At 51.0% G+C, this 20,459-nt stretch overlaps 1 protein-coding gene across 5 annotated transcripts in view; it reads left to right on the forward strand.

The window, feature by feature from the left end:
* Nucleotides 1-20,459, forward strand: part of GTF2IRD1 (GTF2I repeat domain containing 1) — a 67,439-nt gene that overhangs the window by 35,297 nt on the left and 11,683 nt on the right. For all 5 annotated transcript variants that reach the window (XM_074922527.1, XM_074922530.1, XM_074922529.1 and 2 more), the window contains 14 exons: nucleotides 285-468; nucleotides 1,731-1,756; nucleotides 4,252-4,372; nucleotides 8,629-8,666; nucleotides 9,721-9,801; nucleotides 11,566-11,655; nucleotides 12,179-12,238; nucleotides 12,690-12,755; nucleotides 13,937-14,120; nucleotides 15,298-15,356; nucleotides 15,540-15,605; nucleotides 16,442-16,525; nucleotides 17,547-17,730; nucleotides 18,470-18,498. In XM_074922527.1, the coding sequence (XP_074778628.1) occupies nucleotides 285-468; nucleotides 1,731-1,756; nucleotides 4,252-4,372; nucleotides 8,629-8,666; nucleotides 9,721-9,801; nucleotides 11,566-11,655; nucleotides 12,179-12,238; nucleotides 12,690-12,755; nucleotides 13,937-14,120; nucleotides 15,298-15,356; nucleotides 15,540-15,605; nucleotides 16,442-16,525; nucleotides 17,547-17,730; nucleotides 18,470-18,498 (1,272 nt within the window). The remainder of the gene's footprint in view (nucleotides 1-284; nucleotides 469-1,730; nucleotides 1,757-4,251; nucleotides 4,373-8,628; nucleotides 8,667-9,720; nucleotides 9,802-11,565; nucleotides 11,656-12,178; nucleotides 12,239-12,689; nucleotides 12,756-13,936; nucleotides 14,121-15,297; nucleotides 15,357-15,539; nucleotides 15,606-16,441; nucleotides 16,526-17,546; nucleotides 17,731-18,469; nucleotides 18,499-20,459) is intronic.

The following is a 20,459-nucleotide window of genomic DNA, read 5'->3' on the forward strand; positions in this document are numbered from 1 at the left end:
GGAGATTGCGGATGGCATGTGGGCCAGCTTGTCATTGGTTTGAGCAATGCCGGGCACGTTTGGGGGTTTTGGAGGACACCCTTAGCTGTGTTTGCTGCTGCATTGCCTCCCCATTGTCCCATCTCCCATGAGCAAGCTGCTTCCAGGGCTCACCTTCTGGAACAAGCAAAGGAGAAGAGGGAAGGAGGCGCTCGCTCTGCTTGAGTTCAAGTTTACACCTTCATTTTATCATCTGTAAAGGGAAAAGTACATGTTTAAGTGAAAACCATGTGTTCACCTTTCAGCTGAAGCCTTGGGGTTAGACCACATGGTCCCCGTCCCGTACCGGAAGATTGCCTGCGACCCCGAGGCAGTGGAAATCATCGGCATCCCGGACAAAATACCCTTCAAAAGACCTTGCACCTACGGCGTCCCCAAACTCAAGCGGATACTGGAGGAGAGGCACAACATCCATTTTGTCATCAAAAGGTGGGTGGGGAGGAAGGCAAGGGAGAGTGTGTGGCCTCGAGGGGGCCTGGGGATTTAAGCTGTGTTCCCTCCATGCTCACAGCATTTGTTTCGACACCCAAAGCTCATTTTACCCTTTTTTATAGAAAATTGCTAAACAGCTTTTTTTCCCCTCAAACCTCTGTTTTGCATTGTTCTCTCCCTTTTTGTGACAATGTTGCAGAGCTGGCCGTACCACGGTCACCCCCGAGCCCCACCACCCTGTTGTAAGTCCATGCAGACATTGCCAGTGCCACCCTAAGCATTTCAGGTGGTAACGGGACCCTTCGATTGTGGCACGACTCTCTCCAGTGGCATTTGGTGGATGGGAGTGGTGCCTCCGGGTGGCACGAGGAACATCCATATTCACCACGCACAGGGATTCCCCTCCACCTTGTTTTTCGGTGATCGCTTAAGGAAATCCTATATATATGATGATGAGGATGTATCACCTATGGGCAGGGTGTTGTGTCATAGTGTCTGCATTTGCACTGGGGTAGGAGGAGTGGACGCTTTACCAGTTATCTCTGTGCTGTGCAACCCCTCTTTGCTTCTCTGTCAGGAAAATCTGCTTTATAATATATTTATTTATTCAGTCCCTGCCTAAGCAGCACTTGTCTTGTTCTCCTGCTAGAGGTGTGAAACTACGACGCAGAAAAACCCTGGCTAAGGCTCCCAAGGGGTCTAAAATCACCAACATCAACAGGGCTCAAGCATCCTAAAAGGAATTAGCTTTCCAGATGTCAGCTGGTGGAGGAGTGACTTTGTCCCACATTGCTCAGGCTGTGCTGGGCTGGATTAGGCCCTGAGATGTGGCCCTGAACATGCTTTGCTCCCATGAGTAAAGTTGTGGGTGGCACCAAAATATGACAATCAGGAGACAGGTGACATCTGGTCAGTGGTCTACGTCATGAATAGAAGGTCCAGCAACACCTACTTCAGTCCCACTGTCTCTTTTGGAAAAGCCAGCCTAGAGCAGCCTCATTTAATAAGTTAATTAAATTAAGAGAATTACTTGTAAGCAGATTTAAAGGTGCTTTAGTTAAAAAGCATATGCTGTTAGATTTCTTGGTTGCACAATAGGCTAAAAGGCGCTTTTTTTGCTTAAAAATCCATTCCTTCTTTTTAGAGAATGAATAAAATGACTATTTTGACATGGTTTAATGCTGTTCGTTATTAAACCCTAAATTTCAGTCATTAGAAGCACCTATTTCTAATCCCTTTTTTTTTTCCTTTCCTCCTAGGATGTTTGACGAGAGAATTTTCACAGGTATGTTCTCCATGTCCTTTAATTTATTGCCCACAAAATTGAAAGATTATCCAGAGAAGCAGAGTTGAAATAATGTCACCTGTAAGCAGCAGAAGTGCAGGACACATGCAATTATGCCCAGTGAGGAGAAGCCTTGTCTGTGCCCTACGCCCAGGCGTGCCGAGGTTGCCTTCGCCTGGGATTGGGGAAAGCATCGTGCGCCCCTTCAGTGGTGTTTTGAAGGTTTAAGCAAAAAATCCCCCGTGCGGGAGGCTGGGCTGGCTCCCTGCGCTGGGCTGAGCTGCGGCTTACAGGCACCACAACAGCATGTTTCTGTGCTTTCAGGAGGAAAAAAAATCACTCCTGGGTTCCTCACTGGTAAATTATTCTCCTCTTCTTTTTGACTGGGAAGTGCTAGCATCATCCAGCCACTGACTGTTTTTAAAGCAACAAAAATCCATTTTTTTCAGTGACAAAACCCTGGGGAGGATTTTTTTGCTCCATGTTTTTACTCCATTTGCCTTGAGATGGAGAAGCCAAAGTGCTTCTTAGCAAATAAAAAGAGACAAGTACTGTCCAACCCAACCTTCACTCCAGCAGCTGCCCCCATTCCACTGCCCCGATATCCACCTGAAATATGGCACTGCACCCGTATTTATCACCACCCAGCCCCGCTCCCAGATGATCTGGGCTTGGCTCACAAGTAAAGACGTGTTTTGGGGTTGTTGTTGTTGTTTTTCCCCAAGCTGCCAACCCCCCACGCTGGCTTTCCAGACACCACCTTCTCTTCAGATATCCACCAGCCAAATTAACTCCCGTGGCCCTGCGACAGCTCCAGTCCCAAGGGTTCTCCCTGGGGATGACGATGCCAGAGCCACCCAAAGGGACCTCCAGCAGAGCCTGGAGGGGGTCTCACCTCCGTGGGGAGGTTTTCTTTGTCTCCAGCCCCATTAATTACTTTTTTTCTCAAGAAAAGGATTTTTTTAAGCTCTAACCCACCCCAAGGGATGGAGCACTGAATTGTGTCTTGGGATGCTTGGATTTTCCTTGCAAATCCATCATGGTTGCACAGTATCTGGGGGGAGGTGTTGCATATTGTCTGTACACCAGCTCAAGAGCTGCTGATGGAAAGCCCTGTGCTACGAGCCCAGGGGTTACATGGCAGGGAGGTACAAGTGGAAATTAGGAGATGAGGAAGCAAACCGATCAGGGCTGGGGTGGATGGCAGTTCCCCCTCCCCTGCCTGGTCCCTGCAGGGCTACCAGAAGCAAAACGCATTAAACCTGGCTTTTTGTGATTCGCGTCAGCACATCTGACTGTGCAAAAAAAAAGCATCTGCTGAGTCAGGAGGTGCCATTTTTGCAAAGACACTATTTTCCGAGTGGAGCTGTATTTTAAATTGCCAACTGCAAAGTATCCCAAAGCTTCCCCATACAGTTTTGCTCACCCTTTAATTAAAATACCCACCACTGTAGAAAACCTATTTTTGCTACTCCCCTGGGTAGCAGCTTCAGGCAGGCTTCGCTGCTGCAAGAGCAAGATTTGGTCCATAGAAAGCACAAATTAAAAGGAGTCTTTTGGACTGTTGGTAGATAAATAGTATCTTTAAGGCTCTATATTGCTTCTGGTCCCATTGCCAGAGCCCTGCCCTTCCTTGCAGGCTGGAGCCGAAAGGAAAAAGGCTTCATGTTCCCACGGATGGGATGTGTTTTGGAAGGGTGGGGATGTCGTGATGGCACTTTGAGACCAGTGAAGGGCCTTTGGCAGCAGCTATTTAACAAGACACCTACATGATTTCTGCAGCCTCGTGGTGTAATTTCATTCCTTCCTTCCCCCAGCCCTAATCCTTCAGCTCTTTGCTCACCTTCCCTGCCTTTCATTTCCTACCATACCTCAGATCACTCTTCATCTCCAAGGTCATTGCTGAGGCTTTCTTTCAGCTTCTTTTGGGTTGCTGAGGAACCGAAGGGAGAAAGGAAGTTTTTCATGGTGACAGGATGCTTTTGTCCCCCTCTGCATTGCTGTGGCAGAGATTTCTCCTGCTGCATGCAGGGCTCAGAGCTGCAGAACAGGGCTCCCTGTGGCACTGCTGTGCTGGGCTTTGCTGAGCTCCTGTCCCCTCCCTTGGGACAGGGCTCTCCCCGTGCTGGGCCTGCTCCTGCAGCACTGGTCCCTGCCTGGGTTTCCGACCCAGTCCCTGCCTGTGGCACCCTGTCCTGGCAGCCAGCCCTCTCCAGAGATGCTCCAGTCCCAGCAGGGCTTCCCAGCACACACTTAGTTATGCAGAGGTTTAAGCAAAAGTTTTGTTATTATTTTAGTGTGTAAACCTGATTAAATCTGTGTGCTTGTCTTTGCAAGCAGGTGACACTTGGTAACCTGTCCTCCACCCCCATCCATGTCAGCTCTGAGATGGGAGGGGGAAAAATGGAGGTGGAAAAGCTGCATCATTGGCATCTCTGGTTGCTAATTCTGGGTTTGTTTTTCCTTCCAAACCTGTCCTGCACACCCGGCACCAGGAAGCAAATTTACCAAAGATCCAACCAAGCTGGAGCCCTCCAGCCCCCCTGGGGAGATCTCCCCCGAGCCACACCGTGGGGCCGTATTGGACCTGGTGGGGACCTCTCAGGCCAACAGCAGGTAAGTGGCACTCCTGTTCCCTGGCCACCACAAAGTGACATCCCTCAGAGCATTATTTTGGGGGTGTTAACATGCCCAGCAGGTTATTGCTGTGCTGCTGTAAGGGCATTGCTTTCCTGCCTCCTTAAAAACCCAACTGCGATGGTACAGCTGGCCGGCGCAGGAGACTGAGCACCCCCATCCTTTTGTTAGCCAAAATAGCAAAGTTTGGAATCATTGATTTTGTACAAAACTGATGAAATTGGGGCTGTGCCTGGGCAGGCTGGGATTATCTGCAGGATCTCCGGTGTTAAAGCATGGCCAAAGGATTCACTGTCAGCTGGCACTGTAACACAACATCCTGCTAATTAAGCATTACTTGTTTATAAAGCTCACAGGGAGGCTAATAGTGGATTAACAGATGTTTTAATAAAGGTGGGGTTATAGAGTTCAGCAGGGCAAGAGGCTTTTTATGAGAGTACCTGTTGCTGGTACAAACATGCCACGAGCTAGACTGCTCTGTAACATGCTGGCAGGGCCTATGGAGTGTATGGCACAGCTTTCTAACCCATACTGGGAGATGCAGAAGGTGTTTTCCTCTGTGTAGCCCCAGTTTCCCTCACTTTTGTTTCAGTTGGTCAGAAGCAAGATAGTATTTATCTCCAACATTTATCTTTAAAATCACTTTATATAAGAGAAGCAGGGCAGCAGTTCATAGCAGTATAACTGGTGCTCATGGGTGAGGCTGTGCTGCAGGGGAAGGAGCCCTTTCCCAGCCTTGTCCCGCACAGACAGCTCAGTCATGGATGGGTTTACAAGCAGCAAAATGAACTTTGCTGGGCTGTCTGTCTGCACACCCGTGCTGGAGGCTGCTGGCTGCAGGGAGGCTCAGGAGCAGGGTGTAGGGGTGAGTGCCCCTCAGCCTCTCCAGCACAGAGTCCTGCTGCCCTGTGCTGACACCTCAGTACGGGTCAGTAGCTTCTGCAGGCTGGTGTGGGAAGATAGGGTAACTTGCCCCTGTCTCCTCCATGGCATGTGTTGGATTCCCCTCCCTCCTTGGCTCTTCGCTGACATGACCCTGTGAGAGGTTGGAGTCTTCCTCTGGCTCTCCCCAGTGCTGTTTCAGGTTTGGCCCCTTGGCTATGACTGCCCTGAGCAGGTGAACCTGCTAGGCCAGCAGTGTTAGAGTGAATCAGCCTGGTGGTGCACCAAGCACTGACATCTTGCAGCTTTGGAGGGCAGAGACCTCTTGAGCTGCCCAGTCTGTGGAGCTGGCATTCGTCACCCATCCCTCTGTGCGCCTCCAGCTTCAAAGGAGGGTTTGGGGGTGTTTTTACTCCATAGGGTTGGGGTGGCTCTTGCATAACCTTGCTGTCCCACTGTTGTGGGACATCACTGTGCTCCATCCCAGGCTTTGTTTTGCTAAATAGAACAAGCCAAATTCTTCTTGTCCTCTCATCTGCCAGGGACAGGGTGCCAGAAGCACCCATGGGTGTCACTGGTGCCGCATGCTACACCATGGTGACATTTCCTGCACTTTGCAGAGGCTGGCCCCGCTTCCTTGTACCATTGGCTGCAAGTGCATCGTGAGCTGTGCCATGCTGGAGCTCTGATGCAAGGCAGAGGCAGCCCCGGGCATGGAAGGGGGTTGAGATGATCGGGTGGTGGGGTTGGCCTGCCTGGACCAGGTCTCTGCGGGTGATGTTGGTTTGCTCTGTGCATTGATACTGTACATGGGTTGAAATGGTCGGTGCTCAGCATGCAGGTGTCACCCCCCAAGGACAGCACCCCCAAACGCTGTGCTGGTGAAGCAGAGCCGTGGCAGCATGGCCACGCGCCCGCTCTGCCGGAGGGAGGCTGGCGGCAGCTGCCTTTGGGTGTCCGTGCCGGAGCAGGGCTGGCTGAGTCGCTCTGGAACCTTTCAGCAGCAGCAAACTCAGTGCACCGGGTGAGTCAGCCCTTTCCAACCATTCAAAATGGGTTGAAGGAATTGCACCCAAGTGCCTATTTCTCTTCCTGATGATGAAGGGACTCCGGATGAGAGTCTCGGCTGGAGACATCTGCGATGGGAACTCAGCTGGGCTGGGTCCCAGCCTAAGGTGCTTCACTGGTGTTACGGGGAAGTAAACTCAAACCTCCAGGATCGTCAGCTAGGGCTTAGTCACAAAACCATTCTTCAGGCATTTTTTGCTCTCTGCACCTTGCTGAACTGCTCTGTGTCTGGAGGCATTTAGTCTCAGGGGGCAGCAGAGCATCCGCTGCCTGCTGGATGCCAACTGAAACAGTGATACTTCAAATACCACTGGCCTCTAAACACACTGGCCTGAGGCTTCTCGTTTTCCTGTTGATTTGTTAACATTTGCAATTAGCACATTTTTCATTTTTTCAACAGAAGATCCTGCTGTGCAGTTAAATTGGTGTGACTGGAAACAAGAAGGTGGAAGGGTGGGATATTAGGGATGCCGAGCTGGTTTCTTCAAAGCAGTAGGTAGATAACCAGCCACCACATGTCTGTGGGAGTGTGCCGGTGGGCTGGGAGCTGAGGTTTGCCACTGCAGAACTCCGAGGGCAGCCAGAGGCTCGTGGTCCCCATACAGCCCTCACTGATGCTGCACTGTCCCCATCTCACCTGCTGCACTCCAGTTGTGGGCCAGGTAGGGGTTGCACAGAGCAGTAAAACCACTTTAGAAGACCCTATGGGGGAAAACCAGGGTTTTTTTGGGGTGGTTTATACCCAGCCAGATTCGGATCACCCTCCCCGTGGTGGTGCTGTGATGTAGAATGTGCTGGGCTGGGCTGGCCACTGTCCACTGGTGTAGATCTGGCACAACCTGAAAATCATGCTGGGTTCCCTTTCAGATTTATCCTAGCTGTGTGTGTATTTGCCTTGTTCCTGATCTACACTGTGTGCAAATTGAATCGGGCCACGTACCCTGAGGTTTGTGTTCACCTCTGGTCACAAAGGGAATCGTGAGTTGCAGTGGTAGTGCACAGCTCGCTTTGCCTGTCGCAGGGGTGAACTGAAATCTCCCCAAATCTCCCAATGCACTGATAACACCTGTCTGCAGGAAAATATAGGTGGATATTCAAATCCCACATTGTTCTTCCTGCAAATGAGGAACCTCTGTTCCCTAGTAGGAGCAGAGCATTTCCATAGCAGTGGTCCACCCAGGTCAGAGTCCAGTTCCAGGGAAAGGGCAATGCCAGCTATCCCAGGGAGAAGGGCCAGACACTGCAAGGGGTAATACACTCCCTGGGGAAACCTCCCAAATTTCCCTAGTGAAAGGTTGACTTTGACCTGAAGTGGGAGACTTTAAAACTCTTCCCGAGGCTCCTAGGTAATATATATATAGTACTTTCTAGACCAGAGATCCTTTTTACCCATATCGCATTTAGGAAGAACATTTCAGGAGCACTTTCTGACTTCCTTCGTGTTGTCCATAGTTTGTTCTGCTGACGCTGCTGAGTGGATTTAGGCGAGCACAGAGTGCTTTTGAACACACACCCCTGAGCCAGCAGGGATGTGGTGCTGGCTCAGAAGGGTTTTCCTTCCCCCTGAAGGATCAGAGTCATGGAGAAGTGTGTTTTCCAGTGCCATTCCTTGGGTGCCTTACTGCCAAAGAGCTGTAGTTATTCTTGTTTAAGAAAGAGAGAAACAGCAAATGCATTCTGAGAAAGCAACGTCATCTCATTTGGATGCTGAACACCTTGTGTAAATTCCTGAGCATGCGAAGTTAACTGCAGACGCAAGTTTGGGATAGCGCCCAGTTTTCAAGGGAGAAAAGCTTTGAGCAGAATAAATATTTACCAAATCAATTGACTTTTTTCCTTTCTCCCTATTTGCTTTAGCTCCATGAGTAACCACATTGTAATGATGCTTTATGCACTGCTCTCTGCTGCAAAGGGATGGAGTGAACCAGGTTTCAGGCTTAAAACCCCTCTTGTTTTCAGGAGCTCGCAGCTGCGGTTACATCCATTGGTGTCTAGAGGCAGGGCTGCACTCAGCGGTGGTGCAGGACCGGGGAGGGTCTGGCAGCAAGGCTTATTTTCAGAGAATCCCACAGACGATGGCTTTCCCTTGCAGCCACAGATGCCATGCCACCGCTGGGACCACGAGTGCCGTGTCCCAGGGACCTCTCCGCAGCCCTTGCCTGGCGTCACAGGGGGCTGCAGTGTTTCTCCCTCCTACCAGGATCAGCCCTGCGCACACCGCTGGGTTTTAAGCTCTCTCTGCGCTTGCTCCATGACCAGCTCTCTTGTCTGCCTTTCCCTTCCAGGTCTGAGAAGTGTAGTGTTTCTGAAAGCTGTGAACCAGGTAAGGAATAATTCATTTTCTCTTGCAAAATAGTGGTATGGGGGCGGGGGGGGGGGCGGCACTAGAGAGAGCTGTCTGCAAAGTAACTTGGATGTGTGGCACCAGTTACCTTGTTCTCTAAGGACTTTATCCTCATGCAGAGATGAAGGGTCTTATCCTGTGACCCTCCAGCTGGGTCCCCAAAGTGCAGAAATTGAAATAATGAGACTTAAGCCTATGCTTAAATGCAAAGCTAAGGGAAGTCTTCAGTCTCTGATTTCCCGTATCCCTGAAAACCACCACGATCGGGTCACTGAGAAGTCAGTGGTGTCGGTGTTCTGAACACCACAAATGAGAAGGAAATTATTTTCCCCAGGTTTAGGGGCTTGGACCCATTGAAACATCACACCAGGCCTCGCTGTCCTGCCCACCCAAGCTGCAAGCTGTGACTCAGCCCCTTGCAGTGAATCAATTCCACCCTAAGTGAGGAAATTTTATCTGGAGATGAGGCAGCTGGGCCAAACACCACATGCAGCATCCTCCTGGGGCAGCATCCTCCCAGGGCAGCCTTTGCAGCCGGTCCAGCGCAGGCTCCCATCCATCAAGGTTCAAACCCCCCTGAATTTTGCTGGCGTTCAGCTGGTCATGTTCTGGTGTGATGCAGCTGCAGCCAGCCCTGCCAGAGCACGGGTCTGCAGGGGGCATATCCCAGGCATGAGTTTGGGAGCATTAAAAATGCCAGGAGTGCCCACTGGAGACAGTGCCTCCTGTATCCCCACCAACACTTGTTGGCAGTTTGTTTTAAGTGACGAAAGCCAGAAAATGAGCATGTTAATGAGGGCTGGTGGCCAGTTTGAGGGCACCAACTGGTGCGAGCTGAGCTGTTTGCAGAGGTTTGCCCTTCATGCTATGGGCTTGATGCCACTGGGCCACTTGGCCAAAGCCTCGTTGCTGTGGGATGCTCAGCTGGCACTGAAGTCGTGGCTGGCCGTGGTTGCCCTGCCTTCCTTGGTGGGCAGACACAGCATTGCTGGCTCCTGTTAGTGATTTGTCTGTTTTGCTGCCTTTACCGTAGGTACCTCAGGAGAGCTGGGTGGGATAAGGCAGATCAAAATTGAGCCAGACGAGCTTGACATCATCCAGATCACCATGCCAGGTAGGCACTGGGGTACCAGCTGCATGCAGTGGCCTCTGCACAGGCAGGGCTCCTGCATCATGTCTTGGCATTTTGCTTTGAGAAGAGGTGTTTGCAGGGTATCTCCCAGCATGGAAGGTCCCCCCATGCCCATGCACTGGTCTTTCTTCCCTGAAAATCATTTTAAGGGGCATGTCAAGAATGAGCTGGTTTCCTAGGGGCAGTGGAGGGTGTTTTAGGGCTCTTCCCTGTTTCTCTCTCCCCTTTCTTGCTTTTCTACTTCGCCTTTCCCGTGGAGAAATAAATCCTGGTTTACTGATTTCCTTCATGTGTGGGCTTGGAGGATCCCAGGTGTTGATCATGGGATGCTGTTGATGAGGTCCTTAATTTAGAAAAACAGCCTGGTTATGAAGAGTTCATAAGAACAAATGTAATATTAAGCACATTCTGAAAACGTGTTGGAATTCATGGCACTGATACATTTCCCCACATTTCTGCCTGGAATGGTCAGTGGAGATAGGTGGTGATGGAGATGAGTCGTTGGGTGCTTGAGAGGCAGCTGGGAGTTTTCCACTTAACTAACCTGGGCAGTGCAGCACATGGTAGGATGATCCTCAGAGTTTAATGAGTGGATAGTTAGCACTTTGCATTTTCAGTGTGCTTTACAAACATTAATTAATAATCTCACCAGAATGAGGACAGCAACAGGACTCCCAACGTGCCCGAGGGCAAGCGATGCTGGGGACAGCAATGACACCCGGCCCCGCTGCACGGGTGTGATCTCTGTTTGCACCCAAATTGTAGCAGTCCCCTTAATATGGTGATATTTGGGGAGTCACTCCAGAATTATTGTAGAATGGACTTAACGTACAGATAATGTAAGAGAAGGAGAAGGAACAAGGTATAGTAGTACATCAAACATTTTAATTTTCAACTTGGCAGCTAATGGAAGAGAAGAAAGCTAATATGTGGCAAGCTGGTGGTGTGTGTGAGGAGGAGGAGGAGGAGGAAGAGGTGTTATCACTTCTCCAGTATCGGGTAGATCACACTTCAAGTCCAGAGCCCACCTTCTCTTACCTTATTTGAAAATCTAGATCAATCAGAGGTAGTAAAGCTGAGGGCAGGAAGGAGGATTAATAGAAAAGAGGTGCTCACCTACAGGGAGAAATTGATGAAACTTGGATTATTTATCCTGTGAGGTGATGATTAAGAAGGGACCTGATTGAAGTATTTAAACTAGCTGAAGGTTTATTTAAAGCTAAATTTGGATAGCTCTTTGAGGGTGTTGGAGAGCCCAGCATTAGGGGAGACAGGTTAAACTAGAGAGGGCATACAGATTACGTAAGGGAAACCCAAGAAGGTGTGATTTTGTGGAGAAAGGCCGCATTAAAGGAATGTTTTTCCCACGGTGGAGTAGCTAAGTCAAGCGGCATTAAGTTCTTAAGCCAAAATTGAGCGTCTAGATGGAATTAAACCAAGAAAATTGTTTTGAACTATTTTTGCTCTTCACCTCCCATGGAGGTTAGGAAGAAACTTTTGCTCCTTTTGCTCGGACTGGGAGGTCAGGTGTTTCAGAGATGATCTCCGGGGTGGGGGGCCAGGGAGGAAGAGGGCAGATGCACCCCCGGAGCAGCCCCTGTGCAGCGCTGTGGTATGGGGGGCTCCTGGGAGCAGGGGGTCCCTTCACTCAGCCCTTGCTGGTGAGCCAACACCCTCTGAACCCTCTTTTGGGGACAGTGCTCCCCAGCATCAAAATAAAAACTACCTGTGGGGCTTTGTCTACAGACCGATCGCCTGGTTCAGATGAGATGCATGACCCAGTGCCCACGCACATGGCCTCGGAGGAGCCAAACTACATCCTAGAAACGGTAGCAGGTACCAGAAATGAAGCATCCAGCAGACTGCGCGATGGCACGGGAGTTCGTGTGTGTGTCAGAAATGAGTAAATACCATTTATGAGCCCAAGTGTTGGAGTCGGGACCCATTTCCAGAGTCATGACCTCAAACAGGCCTGCTGGGAGCCCCAATAGACAAGCTGGTGGCTTTTCTAGGACTGCTGCTCCTTCCCAGCCCCTCTCCAGCCCCACTGTGCTGCAAACCCTGGCTCCTTTGCCTGGCTCACAACTGGGATTTACCTGAGGGACTTGTGCTGGCAGCTTTGTGCCGAGTGCTGGGTCCTGCCTCTCCTGGGACACCCACGCTGCAGGGTGGGCAGACCTCTTGGATGTAGGCAATGGGTTTATTTCACTTATGCAGCTCCTGGCATAATGCTGCCAGCCCTGAGCTTAGCAAGGGGAGGGGGCATTTGGGTGACTGCAGGGGACCCACAGAACTCCTGCTCATGCCCGGTCTGGTTTTGCTGGTGCCGGCCGTCGCTAACCCTCCTCTTTGTTGTCAGGGACAGAGAAGGGGCCCAGTGAGGAGTCAAGACATGAAGAAAAGCAGATGGAGGGATCAGGTGAGTGTATGGTGATCTCTGAGCATCGCCCATCATTGGAAGTTTTTGGAAGGATGGATGAACACAGGTGTATTTTGGGTTGGGTTTCATGGGCTTCCTACGTTATCAGCAAAGCATTCAGCCTCCAAAAAGCTCAGCACCAAAGTGCACTGGTGTTCCTGGGCACTGTCCTCCCATCTCTTGCCCAGATTTACTTTTTTCCCTATTTATTTTCCTCCTTACTGCTAGCACAGCTCTGTGCCAGGTTCATCACTGCTCTTCCTTGCCTGGGGATGAGCTTGGAGGCAGTTGCCAGAGGGCTGGCACCGATCTGGGAGGCGTGAAGAGCATGCAGCCGGCTCTGCGGAAGGGCAGGGGCTGCTCACCCATGCTGTGCATTGCTTGCCCCAGAGGCAGCTGGTTTCTCAGAGCATTTCTCTCTTTTTCTTTTTTTTTTTTTTCTTTTTTGCAGATGGTGTAGGGGATGTTTTAAGTCATTTGAGAAAACAAGTTGAAATTTTGTTCAACACGAGATACGGTAAGATGGTCATTAACACATGTTCATCATGCCGAGTACCAGCCTCTGCCGCGGGGAGCTCCTAATTGCTCAGAAATGTCACCTACCATTTCCAAACCAGCAGCTGAGTAAAGGTGCAATCTAATTTGTTCATTTGCTGTCTGCTAGGCTTACAAATGCATTTGAAGTCTCCCCAGGCCTTGTTATTGCAGCTCTTCCCGTTGGTTTCCTCGATGCTGTTTCACTGGCTGCAGCCTAGGAATTGCCACCGTGGCCTTCAGCCTTCCTCCTGTGGAGAGGGGGTTTTCCACCTGAGGTGGTCATGGCATAGCTTAGAAAGGCTGGTGGGACCCTGGTGCCAGGGGCTGGCACTCGGCATGCTCTGCTCACCCCTTTTTAGGAAGATTATTTAACCCAGAAAAAGTACAAGTGAGGTCACTCATGCATTTTGAGAGCTGGCAGAAAGTTTTTGCCACTGACAGGACAAGAAGATGTAGCTCTGCCTGATGGTCCCAAAATCTGGGAGCAGAGCTGAGCTGCGGCCCCTGGGCTGGGAGAGCCCACCATGACCAGGGCAAGGGAGAAGGACCGGGATGCTCTCGGGCAGGGTTGGGTGCTGGGATGCAGCTGGAATGGCCATCAGAGCTATGGCCCTTGATGTACCCCATGCTTTAGTAACAGAATGGGCGTCCTTGCCCACACTCATGGGATTTTGTCCTGCTTTTTTTATCTCTGGCCAAAGAGCGCTGTTTGTCACTCACTGGCTGTTTGGTTGCTTTTTGGTGATATTTAAGTGGAGAAAGGGGAGCCCTCACTGCGCTGGGCTGCACAGGCTGGCAGGGCTCCCCCAGGCACATTCCCTGTCCCCTCACCTAGCAGAGGGATGTCCATGGAGGTCTGGGTGTGGGGTGTCATTGCCATGTGGAGAGGTGCTTACAGCCTTTATAGGAAGCCCCTTTTGACTCATGCCACCAAAAGGCAGGCTGTGTTAACGCAGCAAATGCAGCAGCCAGCTCCGGGTGGTGGTCTGGCTCTATCCCTCATCTCACGTCCACCAGAGTGAGGGACATCCCCACCAGACACAGAGTGACAACAAACTCTCCAAAAATCTCTTCAACCCATCACCCCCAACATATCATGTCGTTTCTGCTTTAACCCAACGTGGAGGTCCAGCAAACTAATGAGATTTTGTCCCTACACAGCGAAAGCCATAGGAATATCAGAGCCGGTCAAAGTTCCCTACTCCAAGTTCCTGATGTATCCCGAGGACCTGTTTGTTGTGGGTTTGCCAGAGGGCATCCTACTGCGGCGCCCCAACTGCTTCGGGATTGCCAAGCTGAAGAAGATCCTGCAAGCGAGCAACAACATCCAGTTTGTCATTAAAAGGTAAGGCAGGTGGTGCAGCCATCCCTTACGGTTGATGATCCTGCTCAGAGCTCTGGCTGCTGTGCAGTGTCCTGGGGAACAGACATCAATTGGTCACCTTCAGTAAATTTACTTGATTAGAAGCAACAAAAGGTTGTTGCCTTGTTGGAGCTATCCCTGAGAGGCAGCAGTGTTGTTGTCTCTCCCTCAATGTCTTTTAAAACTCCCTCAGTGTCTTTTGAAACCCAGTTTTGCAAAGGTTTGGCCACATCAGCAGTGAGCACCCAAGGATGGGTGAAGGAGCCAGAGCCTTTAACCTTCAGGGTGCCCAGGCGTGGGGCGAGGATAAGGGCTGGAGCCCTGGAGGGTTTTCCTATGGGAGTGGCACTGGCTGAGGTCCAGATGCACACATCTGTGCCCCAGTGGGATGCTGCAGCATCAGGGAAGGTGCTGTCCTTGCCCTGGGGAACAGGGGGTGTCACAGGAGCTGGGACACTGTGAGATGCCACGAGCAACGTAACACAACGGCATCGCCCTGAAAGAGAGTGGATCCAGCAGAGATGGATTTTAAAATGTCTTGGGTATTTTGGGGGGGTTCTCATCCAAACACTGACAGCCTCCCTTGCAGAGGAGGGAGCTGACGTGACCAGTGCACTGGGTGGCTGAAACAGAAAATAAATGTGGGGAGCACTGAGATCTTTTGGTGTCAGACCAGCAGCTCCCAGGCCAGCCTGACCATACTTTGGGGTTTTTTCTGTCCCCATCCCAGACTCGGTTCTCTCTGACACAGCTTCAGCCCTGCTATTGCCTTGCCGTGTGGTTTTAGCATTAGATACCCGAGTAATGATTTTTGGGGCCTATTATATGTTGAAAGGGGCTGCGCGTGGCTTCTCCCATCCCTGAGAAACACGCAGGACCATTTCTCCCAGAAGCCTGTAACCGCTGATTTAAGCTGCTCAGCCATCACCAGCTTAATCTCGTGCTGGGCAGTGTCACATTGCCTCACTAAAGAGTCTGTCGGTGTGAAAATTACTGCCAAAGTTTCCCCGCTGCATTGCAGGAGTTTTAAAATTGTGTTAGCCAGACACAGTTAGCGGTTAGTGGCTGTAGGAGCATTGTCCGAGGGGATGCTGGAGCAGCAGGCTGTCGCTGGCCGGGGAGCTCACACGCGTGCCCTCTGCTTCTCGCTGTTTTCCAGACCAGAGCTGCTGGCGGAGGGCGTAAAGGAGCCGGCGTCGGACAGCCCGGCAGCCAAAGGTAGGCTGCGAGACGCCCGGCAGCCGGGCCGTTAAGGACTAGGTAGGAGAGGAGTGAGAGCGTTTTCCTACAGTGCGTCTCTTGCCTTCCCTCCCCACCTCGTTTTTTGGCTGGAAACCCCCTCCTGTGTGTCCCCCTTGGTGGCACCATGAATCTTAATTCCTCTTATGTCCCCTGTCTCAGCCGCCGGCGAGAGGGACTCAAGCGAGGCGCTGCTGGAGGATGCTGTGAAGAGACAAGGCTTCCAAGGTGAGGGCAGGGAGGCACCGGGGGGGCGTCGAGGCGGAGTCCCTGGCCTCTTGCGGAGGGTGTGTAGAGCAGATGTGGAAGGGAACAGCTGTAGGGTGTCAGGGCTCAGTGGGTTGGCAGAGGAGCGGGGCAAGGCAAGGATGGGAGGAGGAGGTGGCATGAGAGGAGGGAAGGACAGGCAACCAGAAGACAAGGCGTGTAGCCGTGGAGCAGTCCCATAGGTCCAAGGAAGAGGCTCAAAGTCCTCTGGATGGTGGCCTAATTAACTGGCTTTGCTTATCTCACCGTCTGACCTTGTGAGATGCATAATTAAGTCTTCCAAGCCTCGGGGTTTGCCTTTTCTGGGGCTTTTTTTCACCTGGGTGGTGATGTTTGTATGAACATCACTCCAGCCCGCCACGCGCTGGCAGCTGGCGTGGTTTGGGGGAAGGAGTGATGGTGAGATGCCCATGGGCTGGGGGGGCAGGTGTTTCCCTGCTCGAGCACCCCTTTTCCTCGCGCCCTGGGGGCCTGTGAGGGTTTGCACAGAGGGTGCAGAGGCTTTTCAAAGGCTTTGGCTTTACAGAGAGGCTTTGGAGTGCGTTTTATTTTAATGCCGGTAATTATCGCAACTGAATCTTCGATTTCATGCGGCCTTTATTCTTAGCAAACAGGCGGGGGAAAAAAACCCATATTTCTGTTTAGATTATTTTTAAGGACTTTGAATGGCCCACTCCAGAGATTAGCTAATTGCAAGATAAGGACTTTCCTATAATTAGAAAATGGCATTACTTAAAAGTCACAGAGTGCCTTTTAATTTACCAGCAGAAGTCCATAATTGTTTCTTTATTTTACAGAAAATTATGATGCCAGACTTTCCAGAATAGACATCGCTAACACGCTGCGGGAACAAGTCCAGGACCTGTTCAATAAGAAATATGGTGAGAAACCAGGGGGGAGTTGGTTTTATTCCCCCTTTATTCCCTCCTACTTTTTTGCTCCCTACCCTTCGTCTCTCCTCCCGTTTCCTCCTCGCCAGGTGCTTTCTCTCACCTTCCCCTTGAGCAGCTGGGAGCTGGGCCGGGAGTGGTGGGTCTGGGAATTGGTGTTCTTTGCTGCAGGCACTTGCTGCCTCAGCAGCTCCCACACAGGACAGGGGAGCCCATGATGGGGAGTGTGCCACAGCCCTTCCTTCCTGCTGCCTGCCCTTCCAGCTGCCTGCCTTTCCCGGCCATGTTTTCATGGTTGTTTTTTTTTCTTTTAACCCCAGCTCTGTGAATAACGATGGTAAATTCATTAGCAGAGAATTGTGGAGCTGTGGGAGTGCAGGAGGTGGTGGGAGGTTGGGAAGGGACTAAGGAGGGGACGTAGCGAGCACTCACAGGAGCACTGGGGGATGAGTAGATGCTGCCCCTATCCCCAGGGCACCTACCCAGGCTCTGCAGGGCACTCCATGACCTGCCTGCCCCAGCATCTGTTCTTTATGAAACAAGACAGGGAAATGCTTTTATCTTCATTTCCTAGCCAGGGGTAAGACTTGTGCAGGTTCCCAGGTATCCGCAAGAGCAATTACTTGCACAGAAATGTGGAGCCTCAGTCTTGCAGCCAGACCTCAGAGAGGGAACATGCCTATGGAGTTGTCTCCACATAATGTCCCAAAGCAAAGAGCAGTGGCTTTCCATCCTTCCCACTGCACTGCATCATCGTACAGGACGGTGCCTCTCCTCGGCCCCACCAGCTCTGCTGCGTGCACATGGCTGCCTCGGGACCACTTCACTCCCATTGTTGAGACAGCCTGAAAATGTTGGTCCTCGACCTAACGCTTGATGTGGTGCCTCGAGCAGCCTGCTCATGCCACACTGTGCTTTGGCAGGGCTGGGGATGGAGCCAGAGCCACAGTAGAAATGGCATCCCTGGCATCCTGTGTGCTTACTGCTCGCTTACTGCTCGCTTCTCTCCCAGGTGAGGCCTTGGGGATTAAATACCCCGTGCAAGTGCCATACAAACGGATCAAGAGCAATCCGGGGTCGGTGATTATAGAGGGGCTGCCCCCTGGGATCCCTTTCAGGAAGCCGTGTACCTTTGGCTCACAGAACCTGGAGAGGATATTGGCCGTCGCCGATAAAATCAAGTTCACCGTGACAAGGTATGTGGCAAGAGGTGTCAGCCACCCTGTTGAGCAGGAAGGGGAGAGGAGGGCACCGACCTAAATGCACTCCCAGCTCTGCCAGCCCCACTGGGGCAGGACTGTAAATACTGGAAATGCCTCCAGCCCCCAAGACTGCAATTACTCAGCAGCTAACACTTGGACAGAAAAGAGGATCATACAATAGAGACTCCTGCTTTTTCATCCTGTCTGCTGCCCAGGGAGGTAGTGGTGAGGCACTGGCAGGAGAAAACGGTGCTCGGCGCGATGGATGCACAGGCAGAGAAATCCCAGCCCATTTTCTAGGAGGCTTGAGATAGGAGAAACGCTGCTTGGATTATTGTTGGTGCCAGGCAGCACTCAGGGTCCCACAGTGCTTGGGGAGGCGCTGGGCACTGGCCGTTCACGGCAGGTCCTGTGGGTTTTGCAGCCAGAGGGGATGGACACGAGTGGGGGAGAAAAGGACTTTATCAGTGTATCACTGTCAGGTGAGACAGGGATAAAAATGGTTTCAAGAATGGCTCTGTCACCCTCTCACTGGGCTACGCTGCCTGTCTTCTTACTAGTGGGGGGACCGCAAGGACCCTGTCCCCACTGAGCTGCTGCCGATCCCATGCGAGTCGTGGCACAGCGTGTGAAGGACAAGCTATAACCCCAGTCCTCCCGGGGCTCAGTCCAGGTGTGTTGGCTTCCCAGTGGCATTTCATTTTAAAGCTCCTTTTTTCCTTGTTTTTCACAGGCCTTTTCAAGGACTCATCCCCAAACCCGGTAAGAGATGATGCCTTTTTGCCTAAGCAATGCATTGGCCAAGTGTTCAGTGGTGGTCAGGGAGCTGTAAGCTGTGGATGGCAAGCAATTATTTTAGCAGCTAGAGGAAGGTTGCCCCTGACCTCACTTTCCTGGGCTTCCCACTACGGTTTTGTGTTGTTTAGTGCATTTGCTGAAGTTCCCCTGACCAAGACAGCTGGCTTCAGCATCACCCACCGGTACTGCTGCTGTTGCCTTGAAGTGACAGTATTTTTCAAGAGCTAATCTAGGGCAGGGAGCTGTGTTCTGTATTTAAGAAAGCACATGTTTTCTTAAGCATTTTCTTAAAATAAATAAGTGTTGCAATGAGCTGGCGGGTTCAGTAGCGAGGGAGGGTTGTGGGAAGGGGGTGATGAACCACAGGGTCTGCATCGGGCTGCAGCAGTGTGGCAGTGAAAGCCCTCTCTGGCTTATGGGCATGGTGCATGTGGATACGCCAGGGGAGACGTGGGAGAAGGGAGGACAGGGTGTCTGGGGTGTGCTCCAGACCCAGCTGCAGAGATCACTGTCCTGGAGCCACGTCCTTCCCTGTGCATCACTGTGGTAGCTCTGAATCTCGCTTCTAGGCTGCCCAGAAAAGAGAGCTGCCATCAGAAATGTGGCTAAAAACCTGTCTCAGTTTTAAATGTCTGTAATTACAACTGTTGGAAGAACACAGATGGGTGCAAAAAACGTTGTCATCTTTATTGATGGCTTCCCATTTGCTTGGCCAGCCTCCACGGGGATGGCACAATTTAGGGAAGACAAATATGACAGAGAGGAAAACATTTATATGCCCTTATTGGGAACAGTAAAAAGGTGTTAGACGCCCGGGAGGGCTCTAACAAAAAGCGAGCTGCCTGAGAAATTCAGTCCAGGGCACGGTCCCTGTGTCGAGCCTCTGCATCCCTGTGTATGGCCCAGCCAAGACGATGGAGAGGTCCCTGAGCCCTTTATGGACCTTGGCTTTAGACATCCTGTCTGTTGGTCCTAAGGAGCAAGGTGCCAGCTCGCATCAGCTGCACCTTAAATGAGCCCTTAGTGAAATGCAAGTTTTGCGTAACTCTGGTTTTCCATGGAATTACGCGGCTATAATGCCAGAGTGAGACAAGGATGTATCCTATCCTCTCCTCCAGCCACATCTTGTCTTCCCGTTCCTCCGCTGTAATCGGTATAATTACGTTAAGAGACGCTGATCTGACACAAATCACACCATTAACAAAGGAGCACATCAGAAGGCAAATACTTCAACCTGCCAGCTGGCTGGAAAACGCAGCCTGATAAATAGAGATGTAGAGGAAATTGATTTTCTTTTCTATGCACAACATTTTTTTTCCTTCTCCAGCTGAATGCTCCCACCATGGGCTGGCCCATGCTAGCACAAACCCAAAGACATATTTTATTCTGTGTATTGTTGTACCCAAGTGGGCTTGGGAGGAGGTCGCAGCATCCCTGCCAGGCTCAGGGCTTCACGCCCTCTCCTCCCTTGGGGGTTTTAAATAAGAACAGTCGCAGGTAAGGGGTTTTTCTTATTTGACATCTCAATTTGTTGTACACTATTTCATATATTTGCTAAATCTTTGTAGACAATTCCAGGATTTACAATTATTTTCTAGTAGTCAGACTAGCACCAGAACATCTCCTCAAGAAAAAAGCTGTTTGTATTTTGCTCCCCAAAAATCCCCATTGACAGCAATTAACCTCTTGTCTGCTTTTCCACCCCACTACACCAAAGTGGATGGTGGCAACACAATGGTACATTCACTGCCTTGGCTTTGATCACTTTTCATCTGTCTTAACAAAATTAATGATTTCCAACTAGCCATAGATCATTAAAAATTTAAATTTAAGAGTGTTCTTTTTACCTCAATCTTGTATAGTAAAGTCCTGCTACGTAAAATGAAGAGCTGCAGCAGAAGTGCATGCTTGGTGTTAAAATCAGT

This window comes from Athene noctua, chromosome 19, assembly GCF_965140245.1.
Source record: "Athene noctua chromosome 19, bAthNoc1.hap1.1, whole genome shotgun sequence".
NCBI lineage: Eukaryota > Metazoa > Chordata > Aves > Strigiformes > Strigidae > Athene > Athene noctua.